Source organism: Ranitomeya variabilis, chromosome 4 (genome assembly GCF_051348905.1).
Source record: "Ranitomeya variabilis isolate aRanVar5 chromosome 4, aRanVar5.hap1, whole genome shotgun sequence".
Classification (NCBI taxonomy): domain Eukaryota; kingdom Metazoa; phylum Chordata; class Amphibia; order Anura; family Dendrobatidae; genus Ranitomeya; species Ranitomeya variabilis.
Window position 1 is genome coordinate 223219801 of NC_135235.1, and position 25304 is coordinate 223245104.

The 25304-nt window shown below is 40.6% G+C and overlaps 1 protein-coding gene across 1 annotated transcript; it reads left to right on the forward strand.

The window, feature by feature from the left end:
• Nucleotides 1–162: 162 nt before the first annotated feature.
• On the forward strand, nt 163–24461 carry LOC143768684 (sialic acid-binding Ig-like lectin 9). The gene is made up of 8 exons (XM_077257330.1): nt 163–292; nt 3649–3739; nt 5204–5572; nt 7172–7471; nt 8515–8544; nt 12032–12154; nt 12414–12460; nt 23600–24461. Exons 2-8 carry the CDS (start codon nt 3679–3681, stop codon nt 23648–23650), a joined length of 981 nt encoding a protein of 326 aa, XP_077113445.1. The 5' UTR covers nt 163–292; nt 3649–3678; the 3' UTR covers nt 23651–24461.
• Nucleotides 24462–25304: the final 843 nt, after the last annotated feature.

The following is a 25304-nucleotide window of genomic DNA, read 5'->3' on the forward strand; positions in this document are numbered from 1 at the left end:
TCCTATAATAACCACTACTCATGACGTTTTCCATCCTGTTTTACAAAGAATATCAATATTGGTACACTTGCCTCATGCATTAATCATTCCTTATGACTAAATCACTCGTGTTGCAATCATAGATAGTGCTGGGGACTCGACCACTTCTGCTTTCCCAGAGCGTGCAGTTATAACAGGAGAAGTCAGGAGAGTGTTGGACCGAGAGTGAGCTGTAAAAGCTGTAAAGCTGAAGATATTCTTCACCCAAGATCAAAGCCAAGACTTGTAGCTTTATTTTCTGCAAGACATACAGGTAAGAAATTTCCTACAGGACTCAGGAGAGTAAGAAACAGGCTCATCGGGAGGGTAGTAACGGGCTTATCGGGAGAGTAAGGAATGGACTCATCGGGAGGGTAAGGAACAGGCTTATCAGGAGGGTAATAATAGGCTCATCGGGAGGGTAATAACGGGCTCATCGGGAGGGTGAGAAATGGGCTCATTGGGAGGGTAAGAAGTGGGTTCATTGGGATGGTAATATTGGGCTCATCAAGAGGGGAATAACGGGCTCATCGGGAGGGTAATAACGGGCTTATCGGGAGAGTAAGAAACGGACTCATCAGGAGGGTAAGGAACAGGCTTATCAGGATGGTAATAACGGACTCATCGGGAGGGTAATAACAGGCTCATCAGGAAAGTAATATGGGCTCATCAGGAGGGTAAGAAATGGGCTCATCGGGAGGGTAAGAAACGGGCTCATCAGGAGGGTAATAACTGGCTCATCAGGAGGGTAATAACAGACTTATTGGGAGAGTAAGAAATGAGCTCATCGGGAGGATAAGAAACAGGCTTATCGGGAGGGTAACAGGCTCATCGGGAGGGTAATAACAGGCTTATCGGGAGGGTAATAACAGGCTCATCGGGAGGGTAATAATGGGCTTATCGGGAGGGTAATAACAGGCTTATCGCGAGAGTAAGAAATGAGCTCATCGGGAGGATAAGAAACAAGGTCAAGGGTAAAAAGAATTGTATAGTGGGACAAACTAACTCCATATGGTTAAGTCTTGTTCAAAGTCATTAGAAACTTATTTTTAAAATCTCAATTGATTATTTTGTATAAAGGAAAAGTTCTACAAATTTCCATAGACTTTGTGTTGTAAATCATAGGTCGTTAATATAAAAGTAATGGTCAATCCCTTTAATACATAACTGATATGAAAACATTCTGGCTAACATTCTCAGACAGTAAACTTGAACATAACAGAACCAGAACACATATTTGAAAGCGAGGGGCTGTCAACACTAAATAGTGAGGAGAGACCCAAAGCCTGAAACAAAGGCAACCCACTCCATATTTGAGAGTAAAACAAAGAGAAAAAGGAGTAAATTGGGTTAAAAAGATAATATTTTATTTGAGTACACAAGACATAGTACATAATATAATAAATACAAAAGTTCAAAAGATGTAAGGTGCAAAAAGGATGATTAAAAGACAGGTATCCCCAGGTGTGCAAACAGCCCTATCTATAAGCAAATCAGAGAACATGAGGCTGCTAGTGCTGGCAGAGCGAACGTGCGCACTGTCGTTCATCATTTGTCGGAGTGTACGCTTACTGGAGGTGGACACTCAGATGTAGTAGACTGTAGTAAACTTTAGTTATTGAACTCAATTTTGTAATAAACTTTGGATATTTAGATTTTTTTCTCAAATTCAATTTATTGATAATGTGAAGATGTCAGTGAATTTTTGCAACAATGTAAAGCAATGTGAAATACCGGAACTTATACAGTATAAAAAGGAAGAAAGTGAGGAAGTCATGCAATATTTTTGGTAATTTAATTCTGAATCATTTCCAGATTTTGGTTTGGAGAGACAGTGACACACAAGAAAGACATAACAACCAAAATAAACAAGCAATAGTAACGAGGGACTTCAAAGCAAAGCCCAGCATTTCTGTCCAGCTAAAAAAAAAATTTTTTTAAATTCGATACTCTATCAGGAGTTGTTTGTTCTGTAAGTGTCCATCACCAGTCTGTGCATTGGGTTCTATTTTCATCCATTTTTGGTTGACTTGATTAATTGAATTTTATCTGCAAATCTTAAAAAATGGACATTAGTGATGATTGAATGCGCTCGAATTATCCAATGATGCTCGTCTGCTGACCAAGTGTCTTTCGCGTGCTCGGAAAATATGGTCGAGTCCCCCGCAGGTGCTTGTCTCGCGGCTGTTCAAAGGCCACAACACTTGCAGTGATTGCCTATCAAACAGGTAACCCATGCATGTGTTTTGGCTGTTTAACACCGGCGGAGACCGGAACATATTTTTGAGCACACCAAAAAGACACTCAGTTAGAACATGAGTATGCTCGGATGACACCTTATTCGAGCATGGTCACTCATCACTAATGGACATGTTTTTATTTGTCTGCACCCCCGATAAAACATGCCCAAAGATAAACTGGGATTATAATCAGTACATATAAATGGGGACTATGATGGCTGCATATTCCTGGGAACTATAAAGGGTACGTGTGAAACACATGGATAGAATAAATATGTGAAAAATGGCCTTAAGATGGAAAATCATGGAAACCTATCATCTCTATTGACCAGAATGACTACGGAAGAATTGATGGCAAAACCACTTACTCCAAATCTATGTGACAGTTCTTTTACTTGCACGCTAAAAATGGACTAATTTTTCATCGGTGTACAGGATCCGATTTTCTTCCATTATTAGTCCATGTGTCCATTTTTATCATCCATGTGGCATCCTTTTTTTCTCACACGCCAAAAAAAGCAACTGACGGAGGCTTCTCAAGCTTTTTCAAGCATTATTCTATGAAAAACAGACAGCACATGTATGCAACTGTATGATATCCATGTGTAATTTAATACCCCATTCATTGAATTCTGCCACATTGGTCCTCCAATTGGATCTAAATCAGCCATGTGTCCAATGGTCTGCAAACAAAGAGAAAAATAATTTGTGTTTGAAAAGTCTCAGACTCGAACGGTGAATGGAGCCAAATGTGGCATTTCCAAATTTGTCATTCTAATTGGAATCTAATGTTAGTGACTGTGTATTGTCAATGTATCTCAAATTTGTTGATCAAGTACAGGATGGCCTCAGCATTAGGCTTCCCATAGCAAGTTTTAATGTAGAAATCCACTCCAGGTAGGCTTAGAAGATCAGGAACTCCTTTGGTACATACATATCTATCCACTACATTTTTCAAGTTGCCCCATTTCTTAGAAGATCTGAGGTTTGATATTCCGGCATTGTCAGTGCATGACTCTGGTAGGTGGATAGTTTAAGTCTTCGACTTCTACATCACTGTTCATGTTCACCATTGTTGGCAACATGAAAAGTAAAGACACAAGCCTTAACTATCTTCCAGGTACTTTTGTTGCAAATCTAAAGGAAAAACCATAAAGATCTGTTTAATCCATAACCAAGACCAGTGCAGAATGTATATAGCCGTCACTTACACTACTGCTCATTAATTTTAGAAAAATATTTAGAATTGAGAGTCCCCAGTGGTTGATACCTTTTAATGGCTAACTGCTAAAAGGTATCAACCACTGAGGACTCTCAATTCTAAATATTTTTCTATCTACTGGCTAACACGGTACCAAGAAATATTTCTTTCCTGTATAATTAATTTTAGGGAATATTTCCTTTGCACAACTTGGGACCAATGACGGACTGGAGTCTACATTTCCATGCAATAATATTGATTAGTCTTCTATTATGGAAAGGTGAGTATAACGTTTCTTCTACTTGTTGTACATGGTCCATTCTGTAATGCTGTGATCCATGTAGTCAATGAATTGTCTCTGGAGCCACTCTTATGGTTCATTTAGACTGACTGACCAATGGCAGGATAATACCGCTGATTGCGATTGGTAAACATTTACCTATCAGCGGTTGGACGAATGCCTTTTTATACAGGCAGACCAAAGAAAATGATGCCCACTGAGCATTTCTATACTAGTTTGCTCAGTGTGCATATGCTGCTATTGTCCGCCGAGAGTGATTACTTTTTTATGTTGTGTAAAAGATCATTTCACCAAATGAACAAGTGCTTTTTTTGCTCAACGGGCGATCCGCAGTCCGTTTGCATGGCAAGACAATTGTTTTTCACGAATATCGTGAAGTGTAAATGCCCTTTAGTCATCTTTGTGGTACTGTACAGTAAAATGATCAGTAATTTGGGAGAGGAAGCCTAGAAAAACTTTCTTAGTCAAGTTCTTAGTTTTTGAAGCTTACCTTACAATACAAGGAGAATTTTAGAAACAAGATCTAAAGATACCATCTTAGTCGGTTTCATAGTAATGACTGAAACTTTACATAGGAAAGTTGAGTAGCTTACAAAATAAAATATACAGTAGATACACTGATTTTTCCTCTTAAAAAAAGTTTGAAGATTACAAAATAGAGCTAATCGGAAAAATTTGCGGGACCCTGGTTCAGCGGCCACGTTGGTAGACCTTTGCCACCAGACCTGAGATCTTGAGAACCTCCTCATAAAATGCAAACCTACTCTTATGCAGACTCCGCTTCTGATTAATATCCCCAATGCAACCTCAAGCATGAATTACACAACAACAATGGTCTACTAATCGGAATAGGGGCCAATCGGGTAGGAGGCAAGGAAGTTTGCAGAGCTCTGATTTCACAGTTATGGTCAAGAAAAATTTTTTTTGCTCAACTATAAAAAATAGTAGCTACAATAGTTATTATCAGGGGGGCAGTATCTAATCTTAATAAGAAATACTGAATATTGGAAAGTTGCTTTTCTAAGTTGATTTTACCCTGTAATGTTAAGCAGTGAGTTGGTTACAAAGTAAGGCCCAGAGACAATCTCTGAAGTCTTCCCAAAAGTTCGGAAAGTTGAATAAAATATAAAGTTTACTCTAAGAAAAATCTGTTTGAACTTAGTTATGTTTCTTGCAAAAATAACTATGACCACAATGTAATCAATGTGGGAAGTTAACATTTGCACAGTTGGCATGCAATGGAGTGGCTAGTAAAATCGAAATATTTCGCTGTCTAGAACTTCTATTTTAAGGGAAAACACTATATGAGACATTTTTGTTCATTGACTTAAAAATTATCAGCATAAAATCTCATGGTCATCTTTATGGCTGAAAAAGTGAAAATGTTGAGTATTTTATGGATCACATCTTGAAATTTTTGTTTATGCTCTTATCTTGACTTAGATGTAGGATCACAGATTTTTCAAGGATTTGGCATAACGGCTCCAAGAAACGTCGTCGTCCAGACAGGACTCTGTGTGCATATTCCATGCTCGTTTAAATTTCCAGCAATCAGCACCTTCTCCAGGAACGCCCGAGGAATCTGGTTCAGAGGAAATTTCGTGTCCTCGCAAACTGTGGCTGTTAAAAGTAGTTTGGAACTTCCAAATAAAAGAGACAGGTTCTTTCTTACCGGAGATGTCTGGAGAGGGGATTGTTCTCTGATGATCAACGATGTAAGGGAGCAAGACGCGGATTATTACAGTTTTAGAATTGAGGATGGAAGCAGTGTTTTTCCTTTCCATGACTTCAGAACCTTACTGAGAGTGATAGGTAAGTAATAGATTATCCAATCCTTTCATAGTTTTCACTAGTCAGGACACACAAGCCACTGCTCTTACTGAAGTTACTTATTACATCACTTGGTTAATGCTTGGAAAATTTTAGCACTACCAACAAGATTGGAACCAGATGTTCACAGAGGAACCAAACAGGGTGATGGGATGTTGGACAAACTGAGGTTCATGATCAATCTATGGTGGTAGGAAGGGAAGACATACCATTGGTGTAATCCTATGCAGATGCACAAGCACCCAACGAGTAAAGGGGATCCCTTCTATGACCAAAGTAGGTTGGGTAATGCAATGTGATAAGGCATTGGACTCCAAAGGGCCCATATTTTTCTTGCACAAGGGCCCTCATCTGTCTGCTTCTATGGCCAAAGTAGGTTGGGTCATGCCATGTGGTAAGGTATTGGACTCCAAAGGGCCCATGTTGTTCTTGCACAAGGGCCCTCATCTGTCTGCTTCTATGGCCAAAGTAGGTTGGGTCATGCCATGTGATAAGGTATTTGACTCCAAAGGGCCCATATTGTTCTTGCACAAGGGCCCTCATCTGTCTGCTTCCACCAATGGTTGGAAGAGTTGTCGATTAAGTCTGGACTAAGCCTTTTTGCTCATTTTATGTGAAAAACAAATAATTACTAAAACAGAAATCAGGATAATCGACTTCTTCTGTATATGTCAAGTAACTCCCATGTGAAGTCTTATATGATTGGAGAAATTCCCTTTCTTCTCAATTTGACCAACACTATCAGATTGGTTTTTCTTGATGACCACAATTTTGTTGCCCTTTACTTTCATGGCCATGTCAAGCCTACATAGCAATATCATTAAATTTAGACTACAAAACTCAGCACTAAATATATATCCAGACACCTGACCTCAAAAAATTTGATTCAGACCCAAGTCTAAACCCCTACTGTAATTTATACCCCAGAGCAGACATTCTCAATTTATACAGACCCCAGACCAGAACGGTCAATCAACGCCATCCCCAGAAATAACCACTCAATGAATTCAGACACCAGACCACACCACTGAATCAACTACATCTTCAGACATAACCACTCAATTAAATCAAACCCCAGAACAGACCACTCAATCAACTGAGACCCCATACAAGACCATTCAGTCAACTCAGACTCCAGACGACTTAATCAACTTGGACTCCAGACCACTGAATCAACTCAGACACCAAACTAGACCACTCAATCAACTCAAATTCGAGCCCATACCCATAAATATATTCAGGCCCAAGACCAAACTACTCAATCAAATAAGACTCTAGACCAGACCGCTCAATGAAGTCAGACTACACCCAAGAATAAATTCAGACCACAGACCACCCTATTAGCTCAGTGCCCAAACCAGACTTATAAATAAATTCAGACTCAATCTCAGACCACTCAATGATTTTAGATGACAGACTAGACCCTTCAATGAATTCAAACTTTAGCATAAACTTCTCAATTATTTTAGACAGCAGACCAGACCCTTCAATTAACTCTGACATCCAGACCAGACTCCTATTTAAATTCACATCCTAGAACAGACTACTAAATCCATGTACCATCTTTCTCTCATTTGGTAGAATTATCAGATAAACCAGAGATATCTCCGGCAGGAGGGATTATTGTTGGCCAGGAGATAACCCTCAGTTGTACAAGTCCTGGAATATGTTCTGGAAATTCTCCATCCATCACATGGGAAGGAAAAGTTAAAATGAAAAGAGAGAAAATCTATGCAATAAATAATGAAGATGGCACCATCATACATCGTTCTAATATTACCTTTGTTCCATCGGCTGAAGACGATCAACTTTCCCTCATCTGTAAAGTCACCTTCGAAAATAATGTGGCCACAAGTAGAAGCATCTCTCTGAACGTAGAAGGTGAGTTTTCCTGGAGAAGAATGATGCTTCTTTTGAAGTACAGCATTTCCTTCTGAAACTAGGGGGTATCTACATACCCTGATTGATGAAAATATTGGTGTACACAGGAGCTGTGTACAGAAAATTGTTTTATGAAGGAGAACAAATTAGAAAACATTCCCCAAAAAAGCATGACCTGTAAGACCCCTCCTGTAAAGAGCTAAGTCTCTAGCTTGGATGATTTCTTTCATTTTTTGCTCCTTTTTTTAAATTGGAAATTGACTTACTGTGACATTATGTATAGGCGGCACTTGAGTGATACCTTCTTCTGTTAAAAGACTCAGCACTTCTTGAGAGTTAGAATAATAAAATAAGTAGCTATAGTGCTAAACTGTAATAGTTAGGTGAGTGAATTGGTTCAAGGTGAATTAAATTTGCCTTGAACTTTAAAATTTGGATTCTCCGGGATCTGAATTTATTGTAATATACCAGATGTTGAATTGCAATGGGCTGGAAAAAGGATGAAAAACAAACAAAATTCTTTACCACTCACCTATCCTGCTGCAGCGGCTGCCTCCAGCCTTATCTTTTTTTATTACAGTGTGCAGCATCCTCTTTCTTCATCTGCACTTTGCACCAGGGCTTTCAGCTGCCGCCATCTCATTGCGTCGTCTAGTCAGCTCCAAGGCCACTAATATCATGACTTGAGTGGCCAGAGACACAGAGCAGAGATGCAGGAAGAGGATGTTGCATGATGTGAAGAAGCAAAGAAAAGCCTGGAGAGAGCTGCAAGGAGGACCGGTCCTGAGGCGGCAAGAGAGGTGAGGTGGAGTGAGTATTTTTTTTCACATTGAATAAATCATGCTATGTGGTCTAGAGAGCATAATAATGTGAATTTGATGGCATAATTTCCTGGCAAAATGTGAAGAACTGGCAAAATCAAATGTCTGCAGACACCATAATCTTTACTAATAATCTAGTAGTGGTAATAATGTAGTAATAGTGTAGTCATTTTCATATCTTAGTTCTATTTAGATAATAATTAATGTGTGTTTGTTCCACAGGTGCTCTCCAGAAGGATATTCCTATGCCTGGTGAGTTTACAGCTAACAGTGGTTGATGCACTAATTTTATTGTCATAAATAAGAATTGTATGATGCTAGTCACTACTCACGGACAAGCCGTGGGGTTGAGTAGTCAAGAGGTCTGGGGTAAAAAAAACCTACAGAGTTCATCATATACAAAGGGGTAAGGCAAAAGGAGTAGTCAGGTCACAGTCCAAAAGTCAAAACAAAAGAGGTAATACAAACGGGTAGTTAATAGGCAAATCCAGGGTCCGGCAACCAAAGATCAGAATGTCAGAATTCACAACACAAGGCAAAGAGAACAAGCCACACAGATATGAGAGCTACGACTGGCAGCTATCTGAGACAGACAGCTTGGTTAAGTAGTTGGGTAATTATTTGGAACAGGGAACACCTGAAGGAAGCTCAGAACCTCCCAAGTCAAAGATTGGACAGCTGAGCTGTCATTCAAAATACTGACAGCTCGGCATGCCCCTGCAGAAGATTGGACAACTGAGCTGTCAGTCAGTGTATCTAAGACACACTGAGAGGTGGAATCATGACAAAATGTAATAGTAGTGGTAATAGTAGAAGTAGTAATAACCTAATATAAATAGTAATAGTAGTATATTAGTAGTAGTCTAGTAGAAGCAGTAGTAGCAGTAATAGTACTAATAGTAATCACATAACAGTTTTGTGGGGGTTTTATTGCCCTTTTGACATGATATCATTATTCCATGCATTAATAAATACTCCATGATTTGAGGACGTTAAAGGAAATGACAGAATCCCCAAATTATGTAAAGCAATGTGAACCCTGTAAGCAATGGAGGAAAAACATGATAATTATAGTCCTTTAACTTGTCACCAGGTCAAAGGTGTATAGTGTGTACTCATATTTTATTTTCACTGCTCCCCTGAGTATCGCTGTTTTATGGGGGTTTTTTTAAATCCTCTATAAGGTTCCCGAGATATGGGTCTTTTACTTTAGTGCTAATTTTTCAAGTCTTTAAAAGGGGGCATGTCTCAAAGGATCCTCTGGGGCGTGTCTTTAGGCTGGTCTACATTTAAAAAAAAAAAAAAATCCTATATAGAAAAGAAATACCAAATAATTTTCAAAATATAATCTATCCAGTAAATATTGCAAAGCAAACATGTACCCCAAGAAAATATTTACTGACAACTCAATAAATAATTTTTGATCAAATTCATTTTATTTATATTAAGGACATTACACAACAATTGTCAATATTTATTTATAAAAAGTTTTTACCGTTAAAATAACTAAAAATATATAAAAGTATATAAAAATTTAATTATTAAGACTGTATGTGGGGGGCTGTGGTACACAGAAACTGACTGGCAAAGTCAATAACAATAAATGAAATAAAGTGCTAATGCAATCAAATCAAAGTTAGTCTATACATTGAATATACAAAACACAGTCATGAACCGGCCATAATGTGCAAAATATGCAAAAGAATTGGAGGAAAAGTTTTTATATATATGTGCCAGATACAAATATGAGAACCTATCTGATATACAATTGGAAAAATCAAATAAATATATGAATATATATAAATATAAAATAAAAAATAAAATATAAAAAAATATATTTTATATAAAAAGAGATAAGTGGTATATATTGACCCAAATAATTTATACTGGATATATATAAAAAAATATATATAAATTTAATATATTAAAGTGAATACTGTGCAATGAAACAATATCTATATATGTGTATATACTAATAATTAAATCGTGAAAATTGCAAATAACACACAATTTACAAAATAATATGTGAAAAAACTACAAAATAAATAAATATCTCTAAATCTTATATGAATGAACACATCAAAAAAAAAAAAATATATATATATATAATACCAGTGTATGTGAATAAAAAATATATATAATATATATAATATATACCCATGTGCCAAAATGTGAACATGTAGTAATAATGTAGTAGATTACACTCTAGTCAATTGTACATCATAAATGCTACCATAGTATGTTGCTGACCCTCCAAATCCTAAAGTGCAATGATAATATGATTTGTTAGAATACAATCTTCAAAATATGCACATAGTATGCATAAGCATACATAGATGGAAGCCGGACCTTACCAACCAGAGAAGTGCACCGCAGCCCCACACACACCACTCCAACGCACGTTTCGCACCTGCTTCGTCAGGGAAGATTGAAGATTGTATTCTAACAAATCATATTATCATTGCACTTTAGGATTTGGAGGGTCAGCAACATACTATGGTAGCATTTATGATGTACAATTGACTAGAGTGTAATCTACTACATTATTACTACATGTTCACATTTTGGCACATGGGTATATATTATATATATTATATATATTTTTTATTCACATACACTGGTATTATATATATATATATTTTTTTTTTTGATGTGTTCATTCATATAAGATTTAGAGATATTTATTTATTTTGTAGTTTTTTCACATATTATTTTGTAAATTGTGTGTTATTTGCAATTTTCACGATTTAATTATTAGTATATACACATATATAGATATTGTTTCATTGCACAGTATTCACTTTAATATATTAAATTTATATATATTTTTTTATATATATCCAGTATAAATTATTTGGGTCAATATATACCACTTATCTCTTTTTATATAAAATATATTTTTTTATATTTTATTTTTTATTTTATATTTATATATATTCATATATTTATTTGATTTTTCCAATTGTATATCAGATAGGTTCTCATATTTGTATCTGGCACATATATATAAAAACTTTTCCTCCAATTCTTTTGCATATTTTGCACATTATGGCCGGTTCATGACTGTGTTTTGTATATTCAATGTATAGACTAACTTTGATTTGATTGCATTAGCACTTTATTTCATTTATTGTTATTGACTTTGCCAGTCAGTTTCTGTGTACCACAGCCCCCCACATACAGTCTTAATAATTAAATTTTTATATACTTTTATATATTTTTAGTTATTTTAACGGTAAAAACTTTTTATAAATAAATATTGACAATTGTTGTGTAATGTCCTTAATATAAATAAAATGAATTTGATCAAAAATTATTTATTGAGTTGTCAGTAAATATTTTCTTGGGGTACATGGTCTACATTTTTACCCTGTGAGCTCCGCCCATTGATAAAGAACATAAAAAATAGCACTAAATAAAGACGCCCATATCTCTGGAACTGTATGGTGGCTTTAAAAGGTCCAAAAAAAAACCAGAAAATTCAAGGGAGCAGAAAGATTAATATAAGAGCAAAACCTGACCATTTTTGACCTGGAGACAGATCCATATACAATATCACTGTACAAGTAGCTCAGGATATTGTATCAAAACTAACTGTGAAGTTTTCACTTGTACAAAAATTGTCGAGATTTTACTTACTTTTACACGGAACTGTAATAAGTTGATCTAGGAGTAGAAGTAATATTTTCTTTGTAACCTATAGATCTACTGCTGCTGTAACTCACAAGTTTCCCTTCAGTTTGTAGGTCTATAGATTCTGGCATAATTGCTGCAATGGCCGTTGGTAACGTTGTGATCCTGATTTTGATTTTTGTTGGCACCTACTACTTTTTGAAGAGAAACATGGCGAAACGATCATTAGGTAATTACACATTCTCCAGCCATCTTGAAAATACCATTACTGGTGGTAAGGGGTTGATGACCAACATTTCATGGGAGACTAGACCACTTTCAGTCCCTCTTTATAATGCCAATAAGTGGCACCAATGGTGCTGTCACTTTGAGTATCTGCCACAGTGCTAGTCACAATTTCCCCAAAAAGTACTAGCCACAATGGCCCCAGAGTTTTTTTTTATTAGAGTATACAGCTAAGTTGATATTTTATATATTATGTTCTCTAGGAAAGGAGTCTCAAAGTCAAACACAACGAAGAGAAAGCAATTACCAGGTATGGTTGAGGTAATTGTAGTAGAAGACATTACATACAGTGCCTTGAGAAAGTATTCGGCCCCCTGGAACTTTTCAACCTTTTCCCACACATCATGCTTCAAACATAAAGATACCAAATGTAAATTTTTGGTGAAGAATCAACAACAAGTTGTTAGGGTTTGCGGAATGCACCGAATATATTTATTGATGTGATTGGTGCTTTCGCAACCCGGGATCCACCGTGCAGGAAAGAACCTGCTGCTAAGTGAATGGCGGCACAATATGGCGGTATGAACCAGCTCTGTTAGCTTCACAGAGCGGCCGAGAAAGCAAAGCTCTGTGCCCTGTTAACTCTCGCAGAGACACAGGCTAACTACCCAGAAGAGAGCAGTCAGTGGTCATGCATGCACACAACACTCCTCGCCGGAGGTGCCAGCATTCTAGGGGCTTATTTCAGCCGGGTCCCTGAATACTCTCATACACAATCTCCTCGCCGGAGGTGCCAGCATTCTAGAGGCTTATTTCAGCCGGGTCCCTGAATACCCTCATACACAATCTCCTCGCCGGAGGTGCCAGCATTCTAGGGGCTTATTTCAGCCGGGTCCCTGAACACATTCAAACACATGACCACAGTGGCGCAAAGCATGTAACTTTAGAAGATACTAGCACATGGCCGTGCGGCCATGCGAGCCTTAAATAGCTGCAGCACGTACAGGACCTACCAAAAAAATAATAATAATAATCTTTATTTATATAGCGCCAACATATTCCGCAGCGCAGGGCCGGCTCCAGGTTTTTGAGGGCCCCGGGCGAAAGAGTCTCAGTGGGCCCCCCTTTATTTAACACGTACCACGATTCATGATGCACAGATACAGCAGCGAAATATAGGTATAGTACAATCGCAGATTTCACTTCTTACATGAGCGATAGCTATTGTAAATTCTACAATACCACACAGCAGAGGGGCTTTATATAAGTCATCCCCTTATATGCCAATTATGCGAGAGCGATGCGCTAGCCTGGCATTGCCTCACCCGAAACGTCTGTATTTCTCTGCAGCTACACACTCCTGTCCAAAGAACGGGCAGCTGTGCAGGGTGAAGTGATGCGAGGTTCTCGCAAGTATATATACTACTATATATAGTAGTATAATTCTGCTCCATAGTGGTATAATGCACCCCCATAGTGTATAATATGCCCCATACTGCGGCTTTAGAAAGAAAGTTTCTCTTTACCTGGCTGAGATCCAACAGTGCCCTCCACTCGATGCATCTGAGGCCCGGACCTTCGTTCCAGCGTATGACAGTGATGTCATATGCCGGACAAGTGCACGCTGATGTCAGCTGCCGGCCTGTGATTGGCTGGCGGATGTTAACTGTTGCTGTGGGGTAGCAATCTCCCACACAGGAACAAATTTTAACTGCCTGTGCGTCTGAGGACACACGATCAGTTGCTGAGCTGGCCGAAGTCTTTAGCTGGGGCCCGCTGAGCAGAGCTACTGCGGGCCCCCTCTACTCATCGGTCCCTATCCTGTAAGGGCAGTAATGCCCCGATGGCGGCCCTGCTTAGGTCAGTGGGTTTGGGAAAAAGGATACTAATAAAGTTTTCGGGAATATTAGGAATAATTAAGATATATAAAAGAATTGTCCAGCTGAAAAAAGTGTAAGTGGGGTCCCACGAGTGATGATTCTCTCATGTGAGAGAATCGGCTCAATTATGCCACTTACACTCGGCTCAAACTCTCATCCTAGTGTCATCTGATTCTCTTAGTATAACCAAATAACCTATAACTCTCAATAAGCTATATAAAACAATACTTTATTAATTAAAACCATAAAACACAACCACAGACATACCAACACTAACAACCGTGCTCTCTAGCTAATATCCTATCCTGGGGACACTGGATGCCTACTGCCTAGCAGTGGAGGTTGGCACCCTACATGTAAACGAGATTGGCGCCCCCACTCAACGATGACTTACCCTAAATCTCCTATTGCTGCCCTATATATAGATGTGTAACAGCCGGGCAACCAAATATCCAACAGGAAATAAGATTAGGGTAACTAGATATCAATAATCAGAATTACCCACTGGTAAGTAGGGCAAAAAATATATATGTTTTTTTGATAGGGTGAGAGACACAGACATACAAAGTGCAAAATTAGTGCAGAATAAAGTGCTGAAAAAGTGAACAAATATTCCTAGCTAAACTGCTCCCTAGCCTCAGTACCTGCCTTGCTGTGGAGGTTGGCACCCTACTGTACAGCGGAATTGGCGCCCCCACTCTGCGACGGCTGTCCCTTGGATACCCTATGGGTAGCTCGAAGCAGTACCACAGACTAATATCAGTATATTTGATAAATTTATATCAGGAAAGGCAGAAATAGATGAACACACTGATTAAAAAATCAGTACCACATGCCACAGGCTGACAATGCACCTATAGAGTGTATAACCAAATCAAAGATATCATAACACTCATATATATAATTCCATATGAATTATTTTAGAGAGGCAGTTCTCTCAAAGAGGCTGTTATCCCAAGAGACCAATCATATAACACTCTTATATGGGACTATCTGCCTCATTTATAGTTCTTATCAAGATTATTTTGGCACATATATATGAATAACAGTGCAATGGAGCAGTAGACTAGAAAGGGTACTCATCGTAGTTCAGAAGATGTCATGGTGCGCCTCTACGCGTTTCACCTTACGGATCATCAGGAGGCTTTGATGTATGGATGTGTCATGGAATAACCAGCTCACTCATACTTATATAGATTCTGAAGTTAATAGATAATAGTAGCTACTAGAGGCATGACTACCCCTATCTTTAACATGTCTGCTGTATCGAACCTTTTGTAACACGGGAGTCTATTAAAAGGTATATGTTGTGCATATACTAGCCGCCATGTTGTTGTGGCCCCTCTGGTATATACATACAATGTACTCCATACCGATTCCTGTTATCTCTTGTGCGCCAGTTGGGCCTCGCTGTGCTTGGCGTGCGTCTCAGCTGGAGCGCATATGACCGCGCCTTCATTAGGGCGCATGACCGGAAATGGTCAGCGCTGCCCAGGACCGTGATTGCGCATGCCCGATGGTATGTATTTACTGGCGTACGTTCCAGCTGGAGCGCATATAGCCGCGCCTTCCATAGAGCGCATGACCGGAAGTGGTCAGCGCTACCCAGGACCATGATTGCGCATGCCCACATGGTGTGTATTAATGCTTCAAACAAAGCTCTGCTACAGCCGGAATCATCTGATTCTCTTGCATGAGATAATCGGAGCATATTGAGAAGACAAGGACACTTAATTTCTCCATCTTCTCCACTGTCTGAGGCCATGTTTGTCGGACTGCACTCAGATGGCAGCTGAGTGCAGCATGACATTTCGCATGCATCCATAGATTTCAATGGGTCCGTGTAATCCAAATTCCAGAGCCACTCGCAGTGTGTTGCAGATAATTTTTCCACAGATTAATTTGGTCTGTAGAAAAAAATCACAGATCTGCTCTGCCCTATAGTATAACATTATGCCGAGCGTTATCCGATAAACATCACATAACACTCGGATGGGTTATATGCTCGTGTGAGCGAGGACTAAGACCCTTTATTCCCCCCGCAGATCTTCTCTCATTAGCTTCTCATGCTAAGTCTGGCCTCAATTACTTTTCTGTAGTACTGTGGAATTTTTTGCATACTTTTACCATTTACTGTGTTTGATTATATATATATATATATATATATATATATACACTCACCGGCCACTTTATTAGGTACACCATGCTAGTAACGGGTTGGACCCCCTTTTGCCTTCAGAACTGCCTCAATTCTTCGTGGCATAGATTCAACAAGGTGCTGGAAGCATTCCTCAGAGATTTTGGTCCATATTGACATGATGGCATCACACAGTTGCCGCAGATTTGTCGGCTGCACATCCCAAAGATGCTCCATACAAGGCAGGATGGATCCATGCTTTCATGTTGTTTACGCCAAATTCTGACCCTACCATCCGAATGTCGCAGCAGAAATCGAGACTCATCAGACCAAGCAACGTTTTTCCAATCTTCTACTGTCCAATTTCGATGAGCTTGTACAAATTGTAGCCTCAGTTTCCTGTTCTTAGCTGAAAGGAGTGGTACCCGGTGTGGTCTTCTGCTGCTGTAGCCCATCTGCCTCAAAGTTCGACGCACTGTGCGTTCAGAGATGCTCTTAGGCCTACCTTGGTTGTAACGGGTGGCGATTTGAGTCACTGTTGCCTTTCTATCAGCTCGAACCAGTCTGCCCATTCTCCTCTGACCTCTGGCATCAACAAGGCATTTCCGCCCACAGAACTGCCGCTCACTGGATTTTTTTTCTTTTTCGGACCATTCTCTGTAAACCCTAGAGATGGTTGTGCGTGAAAATCCCAGTAGATCAGCAGTTTCTGAAATACTCAGACCAGCCCTTCTGGCACCAACAACCATGCCACGTTCAAAGGCACTCAAATCACCTTTCTTCCCCATACTGATGCTCGGTTTGAACTGCAGGAGATTGTCTTGACCATGTCTACATGCCTAAATGCACTGAGTTGCCGCCATGTGATTGGCTGATTAGAAATTAAGTGTTAACAAGAAGTTGGACAGGTGTACCTAATAAAGTGGCCAGTGAGTGTATGTGTATATATATATATATATATATATATATATATATATATATATATATATATATATATATATATATATATATATATATATATACACACACAGTGTGTGGTCATGTTACATAAGATCTCTAGAAGGTGAGCCTGTTCAGCAGCTATAACTCCTGATGAGCCCCCACCAGAGAACAGAGAAGGATAAGGCTTCTGTGCCCATCTGCCCTATGACAGGACACCACAGCTCCATTCTGAAGACTGAAGTTCTCAGATGTAAATGCATTGAATCTTGAGAGGGGGCTGCTGTGTCCTGTCAGGGGGGAGGTGAAGAGGGAAGGGGCACTCAGCTCTGCTATTTTCATGATACAGACAGGTCAGACTCAGGACATAGCTGCTGCTGTGCTGATTGATGCTGTCAATGAGCACAGTAGACAAACTCACTGAGGGATGGTCGGCTGCAGGGACTGGACTAGAGCCTGTCAGGACACCATCCATAAACTTAAACCACACAGGCTCAGACATCACTCACCGGGGGAGGGGGGCTGGGGGCTGCGCTGCTCCATGACTCACTCCTGACTGTACTGTGTGACGGGAGAATACTGGAACTGCACTAAGCCCGCGCTCAGCCGGGATTGGATGCTGGAAAGTCCCGCCCTCCTGTTGCTCAGCACTGGCTGCCTCTCCCAGCTGTCTGTCACAATGACTCCTGCTCCCTCCGCACACACAGCGTCTGGTTTGTGAAAATTCTGACCGCCCCTTACACCAGTGTGTGTGCGCTGTATCCCAGACAGCGTGAGTGGGCCCCCCCGTCTCACCAGGGCCCCGGCACCTGCCCAGGTGCGCCGGGTGCTGACGCCGGCCCTGCCGGCGCAGCGCTTTACAGTTTAACAGTTTCAAACACAACAGTCATAGGTAACAACGTTAACAATACAGTAATAAAGCAAAAATAAGACGACCCTGCTCGTGAGAGCTTACAATCTACAATGAGGTGGGGGAGATGCAAAGTACAGGTGTGTATTTACAATGATGTATTTACAATGATGGTCCAGCCATCTTCAGGGAGTGGGGGGTAGATGGAGATAGTGAATGGGCTACACACACACAAACACAAAATGACTGATTAGGGAACGTGATAGGCCGCTCTGAACAAATGAGTTTTGAGGGAGCGCCTAAAACTATGCAAGTTGTGGATGGTCCTAATTTCTTGGGGTAGAGCATTACAGAGGATTGGCGCAGCACGGGAGAAGTCTTGGAGTCGGGAGTGGGAGGTACGGATTAGTGCAGAGGTTAGTCGAAAGTCGTTTGCAGAGCGCAGCTGTCGTCTAGGCCGATAGACAGAAATGAGGGAGGAGATGTAAGGGGGTGCCGCAATGTGGAGAGCTTTGTGGGTGAGAACAAGTACTTTGAATTGTATCCTGTGATGAATAGGCAGCCAGTGTAATGACTGGCAAAGAGCAGACACGTCCGAGTAACGATTAGCCAGATGGACAACCCTGGCTGCTGCATTAAGGATAGACTGGAGAGGGGAATGAGAGACTTTCCTAGAAGGACCAATAGATTTGGCTGCAGTACCTGAGCATGTGACCCTTGATCTCCACTGAGAGATCTTACCCTGGGCATGCTCAGTGTGTGCAAAGCAGGACTTAAGGTACCTTCACACGAAGCGACGCTGCAGCGATAGCGACAACGATGCCGATCGCTGCAGCGTCGCTGTTTGATCGCTGGAGAGCTGTCACACAGACCGCTCTCCAGCGACCAACGATGCCGAGGCCCCCGGGTAACCAGGGTAAACATCGGGTTGCTAAGCGCAGGGCCGCGCTTAGTAACCCGATGTTTACCCTGGTTACCAGCGTAAAAGTAAAAAAAACAAACAGTACATGCTCACCTGCGCGTCCCCCAGCCTCTGCTTCCTGACACTGACTGAGCTCCGGCCCTAACAGCACAGCGGTGACGTCACCGCTGTGCTTTCACTTTCGGGCCGGAGCTCAGTCAGTGTCAGGAAGCAGACGATGGGGGACGCGCAGGTGAGTATGTACTGTTTGTTTTTTTTACTTTTACGCTGGTAACCAGGGTAAACATCGGGTTACTAAGCGCGGCCCTGCGCTTGGTAACCCGATGTTTACCCTGGTTACCAGTGTAAAACATCGCTGGTATCGTTGCTTTTGCTTTCAAACACAACGATACACGGCGATCGGACGACCAAATAAAGTTCTGGACTTTATTCAGCGACCAGCGACATCACAGCAGGATCCTGATCGCTGCTGCGTGTCAAACAAAACGATATCGCTAGCGAGGACGCTGCAACGTCACGGATCGCTAGCGATGTCGTTTCGTGTGAAGGTACCTTTAGTCCCAGAAAAGCCTGCTCGCCGCAGATCAGTGCAGGGTACAATAGCAGAGCCTGGAGAGGCCGCAGTAACCCTTTGCACAGATTCAGACTCAGTGAGACGCTGGGACCGACATCTCCGCTGAGCAGGCTCCACTGCGGCCGATGGAGAATGGGAGACCCCAGCAGACACGGATCGAGATCCCCCCTGTGCAGCAGAGGAAACTCAACTCCTAACACAAGTGGAACACAATTGTGAAGTTGAACGAAATTTATTGGTTATTTCAAATTTTTGGGGAAATTCAAAAACTGAAATGTGGGGCATGCAATATTATTCGGCCCCTTTACTTTCAGTGCAGCAAACTTACTCCAGAAGTTCATTATGGATCTCTGAATGATCCAATGTTGTCCTAAATGCCTAATTATGATAAATATAATCCACCTGTGTGTCATCAAGTCTCCGTATAAATGCACCTGCTCTGTGATAGTCTCAGGGTTCTGTTTGAAGCACAGAAAGCATCATGAAGACCAAGGAACACAACAGGCAGGTCCGTGATACTGTTGTGGAGAAGTTTAAAGCTGGATTTGGATACAAAATGATTTCCAAAACTTTAAACATCCCTTGAAATGGAAGGAGTATCATACCACTGCTTATCTACCAAGACCCGGCCGTCCCTCTAAACTTTCATCTCAAACAAGTAGAAGACTGATCAAAGATGCAGCCAAGAGGCTCATGATTACTCTGGATGAACTGCAGAGATCTACAGCTGAGGTGGGACAGTCTGTCCATAGGACAACAATCAGTCGTACACTGCACAAATCTGGCCTTTATGGAAGAATGACAAGAAGAAATCCATTTCTCAAAGATATCCATAAAAAGTGTTGTTTAAAGTTTGCATCAAGCCACCTGGGAGACACCAAACATGTGGAAGAAGGTGCTCTGGTCAGATGAAACCAAAATCGCACTTTTTGGCAACAATGCCAAACGATATGTTTGGCGTAAAGGCAACACAGCTCATCGCCCTGAGCACAACATCCCCACTGTCAAACATGGTGGTGGCAGCATCATGGTTTGGGCCTGCTATTCTTCAGCAGGGACAGGGAAGATGGTTAAAATTGATGGGAAGATGGATGGAGCCAAATACAGGACCATTCTTGAAGGAAACCTGTTAAAGACTGAGACTGGGATGGAGATTTGTCTTCCAACAAGACAATGATCCCAAACATAAAGCAAAATCTACAATGGAATGATTCCCAAATAAACGTATCCAGGTGTTAGAATGGCCAAGTCAGAGTCCAGACCTCAATCCAATCAAGAATTTGTGGAAAGAGCTGAAAACTCCTGTTCACAAACAATCTCCATCAAACCTCACTGAGCTCGAGCTGTTTGCCAAGGAAGAATGGGCAAGAATTTCAGTCTCTCGATGTACAAAACTGAAAGAGACAGACCCCAAGCGACTGCAGCTGAAATCACAGCAAAGTGGCGCAACAAAGTATTAAGCTAAAGGAGCCGAATAATATTGCACGCCCCACTTTTCAGTTTTTGAATTTCCACAAAAATTTAAAATAGCCAATAAATTTCATTCGACTTCACAATTGTGTTCCACTTGTTGTTGATTCTTCACCAAAAATTTACATTTGGTATCTTTATGTTTGAAGCATGATATGTGGGAAAAGGTGGAAAAGTTCCAGGGGGGCGTTTAGGTTGGTACCAGGAGACCATGTCACAGATGTATGGAGGAGTCAGGTTGTGAATGGCTTTGTATGTCATTGTTAGTGTTTTGAACTGTAGCCTCTGGGCAATAGGAAGCCAATGAAGGGCCTGGCAGAGAGGAGAGGCTGGGGAATAATGGGGAGACAGGTGGATTAGTCGAGCAGCTGAGTTAAGGATAGATTGGAGTGGTGCCAGAGTGCAATGGGGGAGGCCAGAGAGTAGGAGATTGCAGTAGTTGAGGCGGGAGATGATAAGGGCATGTACTAGTGTTTTTGTGGTTTCATGGTCAAGGAATGCACGGATCCGGGAAATGTTTTTGAGTTGGAATCGGCAAGAGGAGGCAAGGGCTTGGATATGTGGCTTGAAAGAAAGGGTAGAGTCAAGGATCACCCCGAGGCAGCGAGCGTGCGGGACTAGGGAAAGTGAGCTGCCATTGACATTAATGGATAGGTCAGGTGGAGGGGTAGAGTGGGGTGGGGAAAGATGATGAATTCTGTTTTGTCCATGTTCAGTTTTAGAAAGCGAGCAGAAAAGAAAGATGAACTAGCAGACAGACATTGTGGGATTTTGGTCAGTAAGGTAGTGAGGTCAGGTCCAGATAGGTAGATCTGCGTGTAATCAGCATAGAGATGATATTGTAGACCGTGGGATTCTATGAGCTGTCCCAGGCCGAAGGTGTAGATGGAGAAGAGTAGGGGGTCCTAGAACTGAGCATTGGGGAACACCGACAAACAGAGGGAGAGATGAGGAGGTGGTATGGGAGAGGGAGACACTGAATGCCCGGTCTGTTAGATATGATGAGATCCAGGATAGGGCCAAGTCTGTGATGCTAAGAGATGAGACAATCAGTAACAGGAGGGAGTGGTCCACAGTGTCGAAGGCAGAAGACAGGTCCAGGAGGAGGAGGACAGAGTAGTGTTGCTTGCTCTTGGTGGTTAGTAGGTCGTTGGTCACTTTAGTAAGGGCAGTTTCAGTTGAGTGATGTGATCAGAAGCCATAATGCTGCACAAAGGATAATGATAGCCCCATAAGATGCTCCATATTAAAATATGCCACATATAATGCTGCTCAAAGGATAATGATGGCCCCATAAGATGCTCCATATTAAAATATGCCCTGTATAATGCTGCTGTTGCAATTTAAAAAATAAAAATAAAAATGGGGCACCGATAGATTGTCATGACAGTCTAAGGTCTGCAAAACACCCTCGTGCCTGTCATTCCGATACTTCTGTGAAGGCCGGCTTGTGGCCGACATTCATAGGAGATCGTGAATTTCGCTTTACATAGCTGAAGCCCTGCTATGTACAGAAAAAATTATCATTTGATTGCTGCTTCAAATTTCCAAAAGGGACTATTAAAGTAAAAAGTGAACAAAAAAGTTTTTAAAAATATAAAAAAATACTAAAACAAACATTTTGCCCCATGAAAAATAAATTAGTGATAAAAAAGTACACATATTTGGTATCGCTGAGTTCATAAATGTCCACTCTATCAACATATAAAGTAAATTCATCTGATCTGTAAACGGCATAAAAAAGCAATCAAAAAGCCAGAATTACGTTGTTATGCTTTCCGCAACATTGTAATAAAATGCAATAACAGGCGATAAAAACATTTTATCTATCCCAAAATTGTACCACTCAAATCATCATCTCAGGTTGCAAAAAATAAGACCTTACCCAGCCCCAGATTATGAAAAATAAGAACGCTGTGGATCTCAGATATGGCAACAAATGCAAAAACTTTTTCATACAAATTTCATATTTTCTTTTCACCACTGAAATAAAAAAATAAGCTATACATGTTTGGTATCTGTGTAAAAACTTTCAAAACATTTTTGGAAGTTGGGCAAAGTTGGTGCAAAAATTCAAAAAGTTGCAAAATTTCAAGCAGTCATACGCAAGAAAACCAATGGTCCTTTGTTTGCACAGGAGATCTAGAACAGACAACCATTTTGGGTACAATTTAATTATTAAAAGGGAATGTTCACTATTAAGGTATTGCTTTCCTATTTAGAGAAAGGGTCATCAATATCAGATTGGGGGAAACATGCATCGAACACCCCCATTAATCAGCTGTTTCCAGTACCTATATAAACTGTATATGGATCTGTGCCAGAACCGATTTGTAGACTGTTTAGTGGTCATTTTTGAGTCCTACAGCCTAGCTCCTAGTAACGTGGATGTGATCTGAGCTGCAGTACCTCAGATTGTTCACTATAGTTTACATCCAGGCATTTCTGGTGCGGCAAACATTTGATAGATGGTGTTTCCGGTTGTCTGTTTCCCACCAATCGACTTTCGGTATCCAATTAGTTGAAGACCACTTTAATTTGGAAATTAACCAACAGGGTAACCATTTGCTGTAAGCTTCGATGGAGGTTTACATTTGAGTATCTCTCATACTTCTAGGTGAGCTGTGGAATATCACCAGTCTAATTATGTCTATTTTTCTTATCTTTCTTTCTGAAGAACTTAAATGGGCAGGAGAACGATGTCTACTACAGCCTAAGGATGCACTGAAGACATCAGAAGGACCCCACATTGTAGAAGAGAGACCAAAGATTGGAAATGGCAGTGATTTCAGGATCAACTATTTTCTTGATATCAAATTCATTATTTATGGGGTTTTTTTGTATGTTACCTATATGGTCCTATATATGTACCAGCCCCAGGTAACAATCAAATTCAATATGTAAGAGGTGGGATTCAAGTCTAAAATGCAGTAGTCACCATTGCTTTCTTTTGCTTCATGCTTCATGCTTTTGCTACTGCAAAAGGTCTCCTATAGCATTCCCATGCATGGCAGAAAGCTTAGTCTCTTTCATGGCTACTATACAATGTGTGAAGCTCTGGAACTTTTAGTGTGCTGGGGTACTTTGGACTAATGTTTGGTTGTGTACCAGAACCCAAACTTGCATGGGTCCGCTCATCCTTAGACTCCACATATCGGAGGCTCATTGGTTAGCACTGTAGCCTTGTAGTTCTGAGTTCCTGGGCTCAACATCTGTAAGAAGTTTATACTTTCTTACCGTATTTGTATCAGTTTGCTCCCACACTCCATGGACATACTGATAGGGAATACAGATTGTAAGCCCCAATGGGGACAGCTATGATGAAGTCTGTAAAATACTATATAATTAATGGTGCTATACAAGTGAGTAAAATAAATAAATATTTCCTCCACTTCGAGATCAATGACGGATTTTCCAGGTACCGATGTTACATGTCACTGCTGATGTTGTGGCACATTCAAGAACTTCCCTGCTTATTCCTTTATGTTGAAAACTTTTAGATAACTGAAGGAAAAAATAAATGTTGTCATGAACCTTCCAATGAATTTCTGCAGATCTTGGTTGCACCATGATGTACAAGCTAAATATGTAACGGAAAACTTTTAAGATTATTCTGGCATGGTAACTAGCATGGTATATGAGGAAAGATATGTGTCACGAAGATTGCTTTCTTCCATAATGTAGAAACCCATAAGTTTCTCTTCAGCATGCTATGTGCTGAAGAAGTTAATGAGCCATGTTATGGGACTGGATTGTAGGTGAGTAGGTAAGAGATGGGCGGGATGCTTACTCACCATATCTCCACCTCATGGGTGTGACAGGGACATTAAATGTACAGCCACTGTTTTTTTCTCAGTGTTGTGTGTTTGGAGAGGAAAGACTCCAAATATGTCTCCTGGAGAAGCTGAGGACCTTGTGTGTTACCTGCGGGTGAATCCTGCAGGAAAAAGGACTCTATTGGACTTTATCTTTGTTTTGTTTTGCCACTAAGCCAGAAAGGCCGCGTTTACTTTATCCAACCCTGCTATGGTTTATACTGTACTTTAATATATCGACAGGTGTTTTACCACAAGAAGCATTCCTGAGTTTACCTCTGCAAGTAACTGAGTGAGACAACCCCTTACAAGGCTCAATCTCATGAGTTTTAGTATGGAAGGCAGAAACACTAACAGTGATCCATATGCTGTATTGTGTGTGTACAAAAGATTTTTTTCTGCCTTAAAACCTCACAGCATTTTTCTTCACTAAAATAATGTTCTGTAATGTACAGACCTTCCTCTATACACTAATACATTATTTGTATACAAACACAAAGCTGAAAGTAAAATTCTGATTTGTTTCTCCATTAGGTTGCTTGTCACGATTCACACCGTGACTGTCAC

Excerpts from the sequence above, each read along its gene's own strand:
- LOC143768684 (XM_077257330.1), top strand. The coding sequence starts at position 3,679 with ATGACGGACTGGAGTCTACATTTCCATGCAATAATATTGATTAGTCTT. Across the intron at positions 8,545-12,031 it reads GAAGGATATTCCTATGCCTG|TTTGTAGGTCTATAGATTCT; the intron begins GTGAGTTTACAG and ends GTTTCCCTTCAG. Across the intron at positions 12,155-12,413 it reads CATGGCGAAACGATCATTAG|GAAAGGAGTCTCAAAGTCAA; the intron begins GTAATTACACAT and ends TATGTTCTCTAG.